This window comes from Fusarium mangiferae, assembly GCF_900044065.1.
Source record: "Fusarium mangiferae strain MRC7560 genome assembly, contig: FMAN_scaffold006, whole genome shotgun sequence".
Taxonomy (NCBI): Eukaryota; Fungi; Ascomycota; class Sordariomycetes; order Hypocreales; family Nectriaceae; genus Fusarium; species Fusarium mangiferae.
In genome coordinates, this window is record NW_024573926.1 from 1,608,333 (window position 1) to 1,620,122 (window position 11,790).

At 49.2% G+C, this 11,790-nt stretch overlaps 3 protein-coding genes across 3 annotated transcripts; 1 reads left to right on the plus strand and 2 right to left on the minus strand.

Moving 5' to 3' along the window:
• Positions 1 to 98: 98 nt before the first annotated feature.
• On the minus strand, positions 99 to 1,382 carry FMAN_03251 (uncharacterized protein; the record flags this gene model as incomplete). Its single annotated transcript, XM_041832044.1, has 2 exons — positions 99 to 873; positions 949 to 1,382. 2 exons carry the CDS (start codon positions 1,380 to 1,382, stop codon positions 99 to 101), a joined length of 1,209 nt encoding a protein of 402 aa, XP_041682547.1.
• Positions 1,383 to 1,868: 486 nt separating this feature from the next.
• FMAN_03252 (putative ubiquitin-conjugating enzyme E2) lies at positions 1,869 to 2,428 on the plus strand (the record flags this gene model as incomplete). The annotated part of the gene is made up of 3 exons (XM_041832045.1): positions 1,869 to 2,021; positions 2,104 to 2,309; positions 2,365 to 2,428. 3 exons carry the CDS (start codon positions 1,869 to 1,871, stop codon positions 2,426 to 2,428), a joined length of 423 nt encoding a protein of 140 aa, XP_041682548.1.
• A 699-nt stretch (positions 2,429 to 3,127) lies between these two features.
• On the minus strand, positions 3,128 to 5,668 carry FMAN_03253 (uncharacterized protein; the record flags this gene model as incomplete). The annotated part of the gene is made up of 1 exon (XM_041832046.1): positions 3,128 to 5,668. One exon carries the CDS (start codon positions 5,666 to 5,668, stop codon positions 3,128 to 3,130), a length of 2,541 nt encoding a protein of 846 aa, XP_041682549.1.
• Between the last annotated feature and the right edge of the window lie 6,122 nt (positions 5,669 to 11,790).

Sequence of the window (11,790 nt, forward strand, 5' to 3'; positions counted from 1 at the left end):
TGGAATGTTCATGTGATGGTTGAGTGATGAGCTGATATAAGGTTGATTTCATCTCGTTCCGTCCGTAATATGCCATGGGCTATGTTAGGATTTTATCCCTATCGCTTAGCAGCCTGGTTGAAGCTCTCAATCACTGTCTCCTTGACACCGGGCTTCACCTGGCCATCAAGCTCTGAGGGTGTATCAATTCCAGCCTCCGAGCCCTCCTTCTTGGGCTCGACAAGAGACTTGGCCATAGTTTGTGCCTGGGCCTGACCAACCTTGCCGAAAACACTCAGTCCAGTGGCAATCATGCCGCTGATATCTCCAACATTGCCGGGAACAACGACAGCTGTGCTTTCACGAGCCAGCTTGCCGAAGGCATCGACGTACTTCTCAGCAACTCTCAAGCTGACGGCAGCCTGGGCACCAGCATCACCCTTCAGGATACTCTCAGAGACAGCATCGATACCTTGGGCAGTGGCAGTAGCCTTGAGACGAATGGCTTCGGCTTCACCATCGGCTTCGTTGATTCGCTCGGCGCGCAAAGCTTCGGAAGCAAGAATGACACTCTGCTTCTTACCCTCAGCGATGTTGATGGCGCTTTGTCGCTGACCCTCGGACTCGAGAATCTCAGCACGCTTGGAACGTTCGGCAGTGACCTGTCGGTGCATGGCCTCGACGACGGCGCCAGGAGCATGGATATCTCGAATCTCGTAACGCAAGCAGGTCACACCCCATGCTTCGGCCGCATCGTTGATAGCAGCGGTGATGTTGGTGTTGAGGGCAGCACGCTCCTTGAGAACGTGGTCGAGAGTCAATTGACCGATCTCGGATCGCATGGTCGTCTGGGCAAGCTGAGAAATGGCATATTCGGCATCTTCAACTCCATAGCTATTGGAATACAAGTTTTGGGTCAGTCAAATGTCCATCACGTACTCAATTGCTCTTTAGGGTTGGATAACTCACCTTGCCTTATACGCATCGAAGACACGGGTGAACAAAACACCGTCAAGCTCTAGAGTAACGTTGTCCGCAGTGATGGCGCTTTGGCTAGGTATCTCAATGGCAACTTCCTTGAGGCTTTTGACATATGCGATTCGATCGATAAATGGCACGAGGATAGCCAGACCGGGGTCAAGAATACGGTTAAACTTTCCCATGCGCTCAACGATCCAAGCCGTCTGCTGAGGCACAAACCGGACCACGGTATTGGCCGGCAGCCGGGGCTTCGAGAAGTATGAAGGCAGAACGGGAGATCCGAAGCCGGAGGGGAGCAGAGCATGGTTGGTGGTGCTGAAGGACCGGTGGGCGGCGATAGATCGAGCTGTGATGGCGGCGGCAGCTGAAATGAGACGCGATTGCGGCGCCCTGAGGGCTGTCCGCGCAAGGGACATGGCCATGATATAGAGAGTTCGAGTCTGTTGAAGGTCACAATTCCAGAATGACGTCCTTTCCTCCGGGCCAGTGGGAAAAACACTCTTGTCTGTGGTCGGGTGAGCTCAGAGCTCCCTTTGAATATTCCGACGTTTGCCCGCTCGACCAGGCAAGCTTGATGTGACGCGGGTGGCTAGTGACAAGCTATTTGCCTCGGCTTTCTGTGGCTGTGCCTCAATATTGGCGGGGTACTCTTGCTTGCTCTTACCTACTTATCAGGACAATTCACCGCCTTCCTTTCTGTTTGTTTGCCCCGCGACTGTGACTGGATCCCGCCAAACCAAACCAAACCAGAGTCACCCAATATCAACCGCCGCTACACCAACGTCATCTATCGCGAAACTTCGTTTCTTACTCCTCCACGATTTTGACCTCCGATACCTAAAATCCCACAGTATTTGACCAACAATAATCCGCTACCCAACCAAGTTTTCTTTGAGTAATCGAACACAATGTCTGCCAAGGTTCCTCGCAACTTTCGCCTACTGGAGGAGCTCGAGAAGGGAGAGAAGGGTCTCGGCGCTGAGGCCTGCAGTTATGGACTGGAGGACCCTGAGGATCTTCTCATGAGCAAATGGAACGGCACAATTCTTGGACCTCCTCATGTATGTGCCCCGCTCTAGCATATTGAAGTAATCGAAATTACTGTAGATTCGCGAAGATCATCGCTAACCTACCCTGGTTCAGTCCGTCCACGAGAACCGTATCTACAGTGTTAAGATGCACTGCGGACCCGAGTACCCTGACAAGCCTCCTTCGATCCAGTTCATCAGCCAGGTCAACTTGCCCTGTGTCAACCCCACCAACGGCATCGTCGACCCCAACCAACTGCCCTGCCTCGCCCAGTGGAAGCGCGAGAACACCATGGAGACTGTGCTCATAGAGTTGCGACGGTATGCCAGCGTCATATTCAAGCAAGAAAAACGACATTATATTAACATCCTGCAGATACATGGCCTCGTCCCAGAACAAGAAGATCGCCCAGCCCCCTGAGGGCTCTACCTACTTCTAAATCACGAACACCTCTACACGCCGTCATGTCAAGATAACCCCCACACGATGAATCAATGAATCGAACTTAAAGATCAACAAAGTCTCGTAAGATGGAGTAAGAAAGAAGCCAACAGGCCATACTCCGCTATTGTTCGAGAATATATGCGATTATAACAATCGCGAACTACAATATGATATACAAAGCTGCAGAGTGCCTCTCCCTTCCCTTCCGTCTTCATCACATTACAGTCCCAGTATCCACCAATTCCTATTGGCTTTTCGTCACGTTCGTCAAAGAACAAATTGCTACCCGCTCTTGCGCCTGTCCTCAGAACCAATCCCAGACCCGATGACTCAAAGCAAAGTCGATTTTCGTAGAGATGGTATAAGGCTAGACGTTTCGAGATATCCTAAGAGAGTCGGGCATAGTCGTTTAGGGAAATTTCTCCGTTCCACTTTCATGACAAAGGGGCCTTAGATATCCCCAGTACGCCGCTTTAGCTGATGTACTCCAAGAAAGATAAAAGAGTAAATCGCAGGTAATCATCGCCGACAAAGGAAAATGTTTGATGTGCGTGATCATCAAAGTGACCGAGGTATCCAAGAAATAAAATACTCCAATCCCCATAATGCTGTTTTGAAACATGTATAAATGAAAAGTGAACGTTGGTGAAACGTATCGTAAATCGCAGATGATATGTGTGATATGTTATGATGTCTAGTCCTCAAATCCCCATTTCGCAGGGGGTCCAACGGCACTCAGACGAGCCATCTTCTTGTTGACTCTAGGAGCCGCAGTCGAAAGAGCATCAGGAGAGATGGGGCTGTCGGGTCGAGGCACACCAACCTCGAGATTCTCGCTATGAGGTTGAGGGCTTCGCTGACGCGATCGGCTCGTTTGGCGCTTCACAACTGACTGACGCTCCTTTCGATCGCTGTGCCTACGCTGCTGTGTGTACATGACAACCTCAGGGACAACCTCTGAACCCTCAGATTCGTCTTCGAACTCGTAGTCGTAGAAGTCGCTCAGATCAGGGCTGGGCTCAGCGTCCTCGATGGAGTGCTCTGCCGCAAGACCCTTGTCGATATAAAGAAGGATACGTTCGCGCTGGTGGTGATCATTGTTATGAGGTTTAGGCTCATGAACCTTTTTATTAGAGTGATGTGTAGAAGTGGTTGCTTCAGATTTGCCAGACCAATTTTGGTGACTCAGGTCGATAACGGTAGTGCCATCAGCAGCAACAGTTGTCTTATCCTTGAAGGTAGGAGGAGCAGGGAAATCCAAGTCAAGGTCGAAGGTCTCTTCGGTGATGGTGGCCTCGGAGGGCTTCGACTGGTGACCCTTATGATTGGCCTTCTCGTTTCGGCTGTTCTCTTCCATCTCAGAGAGGATAGAGCCGCGCATGATCTGTCGCTTGTGGCGGAGGGCGGCCAGAAGCATCTCTTCCTGGCGTGTAACAGCCATGAAGCGGTTATGGCTTCCCTTGCCATCAATAGAAGAGTGTGCAGAGCGAATGTAGAAGTCGACGGAGCTTGGGCTCAGAGGGGGCGTGGGCGCATCGGCGTTGGTAGAGATAGATTCGTGGGGAACGTATCTCATCGCAGGAAGGAAGTCGAGCTCTGGTTCAGGATCGTTCTCAGAATCCACTTCTTTGTCTTGCTCGGAATCAGTAGAATCAGAACGTCCCTGGTCGGGATACAAGGCGACAACCTTAGCTTCTTGAGAGTTGAAGCTTGGTTTGCTTTGCCATGTATTCGATGTGTTTGCTGATGAGCTGGATAAGCTTTGTGATGGTGATTGCCCAGCGGTACCCTCCTGAATCGTGTTCGTCGAGCTTCCAGAAAGGGAACTGGTTCGCGGAGCCACGATAGGATTTCGATGGTGGCCATTGGGGATGGTCAGATAATTGTTGGAGCTTGATGTTCGCTTGCTCGATCTGCTGAGTCGCTTTGAGCTGTTATCGGCACTCGAGCTCGTTCGAGCGGTGCTTGGGCGGAAGTCGATAGAAGATCCAGCTTCCGATGTGGCATACTCTGGAATGGATGCAGGGCCCTTTGAAGATGAGTCGATGTAAACATCATCTTCGGAGTCCGAAGAGAGCGATAGAACACTCTTTTCCTGAAGATCCGACTCTTGGAAACTCCTACTGGTGCGCTTCGAAGCCTTAGACGTTCTGGTGTGTCTACTAGAAACACTAGCAGCGCAGTCTGTAGGTGAAGATTGGCCAGGTTTGCTGGCCAGGATAGCTTGGGGTGTTTGAGGTAAATTGCGTTTAGCATATTGTGAAATGATTTGCTCGTCATGAGCCGGTGGTATGGGACGATGCTCATGCTTGCTTTGATGAGAAACAGTAGGTTTGAGTTGAAGCAAGTCTTTGGATTTAGACTTCTTCACAGTTTTTTCTACCGGATCCGGCAGATCCAGCTCATCGTCAGCGATCGAGCGGAAAGACATTTGCTCGTAGTGCTCGTAGAGGTTAGGTAGCCCGTTTAGGTGGTTGTGTGGTCTGCGGTTGTTGCTCTCGCCCGTCTTTGGTCGATTGGCATCTTCCGAGTTCATTGACCTCAGACTCTCCTTCGTAGGCCGTCTTGAAAGCTTGCCTCGTAGAGATGGTGTGCTTGTTGGCGACAGGATAGATGGTGATCGAACAACTTGGCCCAGCATCGGGCCCTCCCATTGAGGCTCGGTCTTCTTGCCTCGAGATCGCCCCATGAGATGGGACAGATCCAGTTTTGCAGGCTTCTTTTTCCTTAGCTTAGCCTCCGCGATGGAGTTCTCCATATCCAGCATTCTTTCCGCTTTCGACGGTAGTCCTTTCGCCATGGCCGAAGCCGACGTCTGCTGGGATATGGCGAGGGGTTGCTTAGTCTTGTCATACCAAGAATGAAGCGTCGAAGAAGACTGTCGTTTCCGGAGAATGCTAGTCATGTCAGACATATCCTCGTCATACTCATCAGTAGGCGCTCCATTGACTCTGAATTGGCGCGGCACGATCTCCGACTCATCTCCCCATTCCCGCATTCCACGATCATGTCTCACAGCTGAGCCATGGCTGTGGCTCAGCTGCGTCTGGGATGTCTCAGGAGCGCCAGGAGCCGCCAGGTTGACCTTTGAGCTGGAGAAGTTGTCCCATTGCTGAGGAGCGTCGATGTTGAGAGCAGTCGATCCGAGAATCTTTTGAGCTTTGCTCATGGGCGGTGCGGTGACGGTCACCTTTGGAGGCTGCTTCTTGCGGCCTGGGAATGCAAACTTGCCCATGATTCCGGCGACGTCTCTCGGCTATATCCTGTCTTCCGTCGCCAGATTGAATATTATCCCCCCGTGGGGAGTCTCTCGTCAGCGCAAGGTCAACTGTCTTTCGCCCAACATGTGGGAGAAGAGCGGTGTCGTTGGAGAGATAGCTGGGAGTTTGATAATCTGCTGCCAAGGAGGCGCTTCGTGGGTTCTAAATATTACTGCGGTAGATGGCAATCCCGGAAAATATTAGTCGTCGATCGCAAGCGATTTGCCGATGGGACGCTGCTAAATAATATTAAGAAGTCGCCTCGTCTTTTGGTGTTTTCCAGACTAGTCTTATTGGCGTGCCATATCGAGCCAGGGATTGGTTATGGTATATTCGATCTGCCGTGCGATATCAATCTCGCTTTGCTGCGTATCTTCCCCTCACAGAGTTCCCGCTAGATGGGACGAACGACCGTTAACGATATTGAATAACAAGTATAGGAGGGGGGAAGAGTTGGAGGGGGATCAGAGGAATAAGAAGCAGATGTCGAGATGAATAGGGACGGTGAAAGTCCAGGTGGGTTCAGCAGACTTGGATCTGGCTTGACATGGGTATTAGTTAGTTACGGGGGTGTAAGAGTCGAGGAGGCGTGCGCTAAGAGGGAGAGGGTGTGAGATGATGATCAAGAAGAGCCTGAAGGCTTTCTCTCCCTCTCTCTCTGTCTGTCTTCAATTCAATCCCCGGTCGCAATCTGCTTAAATCCCGCCCGAGCGAGCGATCACAACCTGGAAAGACTCTCCACCAGCACGCGAGAGGGCAAATGAGAGAGATCTAAGCGACTTGACTGAGCCTCCACTGTCCGTTTTGCCCGTCTTCTCAGGTGGAAGAGAGAGGGAGAGCATGAACTGAGGAGTGCGTCGACAACAGGGGTTGGCTTGGCACGAGAGAATCGCAATAACAATGATTAGTATCACAAGAAGATCAGAGCAAAAGAGCAATCAGAAGAATGGCTTGTCAGGTACCTATTATCGTATTCTATCACTACAGCGTCTGGTGGCGCGAATACGTACAAACAAAAATGCAAATCACCCTCAAATGTGTATCCTTCTCCGTCCAACTCACCCATTCAGAGAAGTCCCGTGTCAGCTAAAGCATAAACACCACCTGCAAATAGTGGCCAGCTAGAGCCAAACCCGGCTAAGACCCCGCCATCATTTGCTCAAGACAAAGTCAAAAAGCCAAAAGAGAGTCATGGCTTTTATCCCGAGGGCTCACGGGATTGGGCACGTCTTCCCAAAGAATGACTAGCGGTGTTGTATGGAGCTGAGAGTCTGAGGTCAGTCGCTGCTGGAGGCTCGATTTTACGAATGGCAATTTGCCTCTGGCTCCCCTATAGCGTGGCACGTATACCGTAATAAGGGTCCTTGTTATTATCACCATCTGTGCCTTGCAGAGAAGCCTTCCATTGCTGTTCGATCTTTCCGATCCCCTTAACTACCCCATCCAATCAGGTTCCCCAGTAAAGGCCTGAATTGGTTATTTGCAACCCACAGAGTGGCACAGAGTGGTAAGTCTTGGCTTCAATTACCGCCGGCAATTCGTGCTGCCGTTTTCATCTGTAATCCAACTCGACTCAATCAACATCATCTCTTCTCATTTTTCCCTTCTGCATTCAAACAGAAAATGGACAAGGATTTACCGTTTGGACTGCTAGATTGTGCCGAATGGTGGTGACGGTGGTGAGCCAAACGCTCCCCTCCCTTTCATGTCCAGGGGTCCCCCCGTGAGAGAGAACACCAGCTCCAGCCTCCAGAGACGGGGTGAGGCCAGCGCGGGTCCATCGGGCACGCTATCCAGACCGTGGTAAGTTAGCCAAGCTAGCCATGCCCTGGCCTCGGGGAGCAAGAAAACACAGGACCTTCATATAGAGTGCCAAAATAAACCCAGTAAAAGATATCCTAAACTTAGTGTAGATATTTTAAGTTTATGTAAAGTTACCTAAGTCTTTTTGTCATTTATTAGGATCAAGGTCTCGAGTTTTCTTTCCTCCCCTAGCCTGGCTTCTGGGAAGAATGAGATGGGAGAGGAAAAAAAGAAATGGACCCCTGCAGTAGAGGATCTGCTCCCCGCTGCTCCCTCTACGCTGAACAAGCAGGGCGCTGAAGACTGTTGAGGCCGCTGAAGATGTCTTAAAGTCCGCTGTAATAACCAGGGCTCGTGTTGTTCTATTGGACGGACAGGTCCTGCTTCATTCAGCTACTGCAGCGCATTGTCTGAGCGCAGGCCGTCCAACGGTCAAGGTTCATCAGTTATTGAAGCTTGAGCTTTGATGAAGTGGCGGTGCATGGCGGAAAGGAAGCAAGAAGCAGAAGAAGAAGACAAGAGAAGGAAAAAGGATCCAGGAACAAGAAGCCAGAAGCAGCACAAGAACTCATCCCATACCAAGACTGGTTAATCAGGGGATCTAGCCAATCCAATCGTGGCAGTCCAACTTTGCTTCTTCTCAGATCCGGCGACGATCTCCTTCCTCTTGTCGTTCATCGCCCCTTGTTTAACATTAGATCCTTGCAGAAGTTCTCATCAACTAGAAGAGGAAGCCTGGAAGAACAAGGGAATTAACTTTCTGCAGGTACAATTGAGTTCAAAGCTTGATTCACATGTTAACTCAAAGCCGAAGACCGTCCCATAAGGTGAAGTTTTTTTGGCTTGTGAGCTCCGAGCTCCCCCTGTGCTTGTGTGTTCAACCTGAAGCGTTCGGTTGGTGGTGGGAGCGGAAGCGATGGAAGGGATGGCTTGCATATCCTATGACGGAGCACCCAGGGAGGGATGTAATTGAATTCACTAGCGAGGTCCGTGGCACTGACTGGTGGATATTTGCTTGACGAGATGCTTGCGTGCTCATGTTATGGATGGAGGAGGCCTTGCTTGGCCTAGCTATCACGAGGTCCCCCAGATCTTCCTCTTGGGGGGTTGATCAACGCAGCTGTCAATCTCGGCTGGGTTGTAAGGATATTATGATTGAGTAATTGTCAATCCACACGTTCGGGTTCCAGCTCACCACCAGATGATGTCCATCTTCAAACCTTGTGATATTGAACGTTATCAGATGATTCAGGCCGTGCGCCTTTGACAGTTTGGTTTCACGAATGTTCCAAACGCATTCCACATAGAGTAAATAGCTACCATATTTATCCTCCTAGCTGTTCTAGCTCTTGGTTCATGCTTCCACATGTTTGCCTTGAGTTCGGCTCCCGAAATACAAAGACACATCGGCGCGCCGTGCTTCACATAGTGCGGCACGGGAATGTCATCCGGAGCCTCACAGCCTCCCCTTTTCACGTTTACGATAGAACATCTCTGTGGAGTTTTTTGTTTTTTTAATGTTTATATCATCCCTTTGATATCTCCATAGCAATATATTTCAACTGTAGATCTCTTTGCACGATACTACCTCATCTAGGTCCATGCTTCTCGGTTCCGCGTCAGCGGAGATGGCGGCTGCAGTCTACTAATGAAAATCCTCGTCTTGCTCAGCTCAAAGTTGAGCATAATCAATCGCCAGCGATTAATTGTACGTGGCCTAGCTTAGCTGAGTCAAGGGATTTTCTCAATCCTTGGTGTCAATCAGCCGAATCTCGTCGGGTATGTAACGCATCTACGCCGCCGCCTCTATTCGATGTAACAAAAACAGTGGACAAACCTCAAGGAAACAAGACCAACAAGACCAACAAGACCCCATTGTCTATCAGAGACTGGAATCTTGGCCGGTTTATTGCCCGCTAGAAACACAACCAACACCAGCGCTAAATTAACGACGGAGGCTTTACCAGGAGCTTCTCCCTTTTTTCTTTCTCTGCCACTGAAAGCTAAGCTATCGCGAGCTTCTTCTTCGTATCCCAAGCTTTTTTGCCCCTGGGCTTGCAGCACAACATGACTCGTTTTTCTGACTTCTCACAACATTGCCGGCGTCATACCGGAAATTTCCCTAGCGGTGGAGGCGGTCTTGTCCATCGTGATTTATCACAATGCAATGGGCTTCATATTTCATTTGATGACCAAACGTAATCATCAGCCTCCCAGCAAAGCACAGTTATCAATTAGCCTGTCGCCTGTCATGATGCTGGTAACGGTAAGGCAGAGTGCCAGGGTGTTGTATCCCAGGCTCCCTCGTGGTTCGTCTACAAAGATTCACAGTCCGTTCATTCGTTCTCTACTCCGTACCTTGGACAAGACTACGTGATGCCCTTCGTTCGTTCTTTTCGCTAGACCTGATGTGGTGGACAACAGTTCGTCCACCCAAATGCCACTTTCAGCCACCCCATGCTGTAAACCCGCAGCTAGCGACTCATGCAGGCCAAGACTATTGACTGAGCAATCAAAAGCCGGGGCATACTATTCTGTCTTGATATTGATTATCGTTCGATTCTGTATATTGCCAATAAATCATTAAATGAGGTGTGATACGAACGCATTTCACGATTCTTCGGCCTCCGTTTGTTCTCCATTCAACTTCTGACGTCTATCCCCATCGTCATCATCAAGCGATATCCCATATCGGGCCCTACCGCTCCGAATAGACCGGCCCCTGAAACCGCGGGAGCAGCAAGGACCTTGTTTCCTTCGGCCAACTCCTGCTGTTAACAAACGGTCTGCCCGAATAAATAGGCAGATCGTCTGATTACTTTTCTTATTCTGGTTGGGTTTCAGGTTTATAACTGTTGCCTTTTTGCCTCTTCTCTCGCTGCCTTGTCCTTGTGAGCAAGAAATCGATATATCACATGAAACAGCATCCTGGTGTTTGATAGCTCCAGTGTTTTCCTATTTTTGCTTTTTAGGCTATCTGTGCTTCGAATGAATAATCGGAGCTGCGAGATTCCTTGATTAATTACTGCCCCGTCCTTGCATTGAGCCTACATACTGCTGTGGAAAGGATCTGTGATATTCGGATATATGGGATCCCGAGATAAATGGAGCTGGTTGAGGTTGCATCAAACAAAGCTGACATCTGGATGGGGTCATATAAATTGCTTTTTTGTTTCTATGCTGCGTCAATTGCAACGTCTCTCCACATGTTGGAGCCAACTGTTCACTGTTTGTGAGGTATCAAATGCTGTCAAATGCCGAATTATCTATCCGCTCGTTGAGTCCGTTTACAGGCTACACTTCGCCCTTATACAGCCAATGGAACACTTGCATGCATTCACCTTTCTTATTCCATGGAGTTGGGTATGTAGTATTGGAATAATGTTTGGTTTCGTTTATGCGTCAACCAGTTTCGTCCCATGTTTGCTTTTTTGCAATGGGTCGATTTGATCTTCGCTTGCCTTTTCGCAAAAACAGCCTGTTCTTGATAGCGATACTCTCACTCCTTCGAGACAGTCTGTGGCAACAAATGATAGGATGCGATCCAGTGAAGAATCGATGTGGTTAGTTGTGTGATCCGTAAACTCAGCTGCTCGTCGGGTGTTTCGAGACTACGCTGAGGTGCAGGGTAGGCTCAAAGGGCCAGGCTGGAAAATCGCATCGCAAATTTAAGGCGTTTTTACCAGTGCATTCATTTCCATTACTCTTCATTTTGATATTTTAAATGTTATGGGTGTTTTGAAATATTTTATGAATGTATTGATGCTAAAAGACTGTTCTAGCTCAATAATCATGAACTCTGTTTCGCTAGGTGTAGTCATTTCTCGATGTTAGGCTAAAGGTAGGGACAAAGAATGCAAATGTATGATTGAGAAGACTATTACAAGGAAAACAGTTCATCAACTTAACGTTGATTATAATGCAAAGACACAAAGTCCCCTGAGTTTTCCAAACCACCTTAACCACTGTCCTGATGTCGATTTGAGTAGCTTGATGGATAACTACCTACACTATATCGACAAGCGGCCAAAAGGAGACCTGATAGAGTTACTCTAAAGAACATGGATTGTTCAGACCTAATTGATCTTCTTTGAATAGCCAGGATATCTTGCATATGGCTAGTTGCGGCTCTTGAAAAGGCTTCAATTGTATAAACATGGACATCCCCTAAGATCGACAATTTGAAGACCAGAGGGATGTCGTACGGACAGAAGCCTCAGGATTGGATCACATTGCCCAAGGACAAAGGCAGTTCAACTACAAAATCACATCGCCGACTGAAGACAGAAAATAA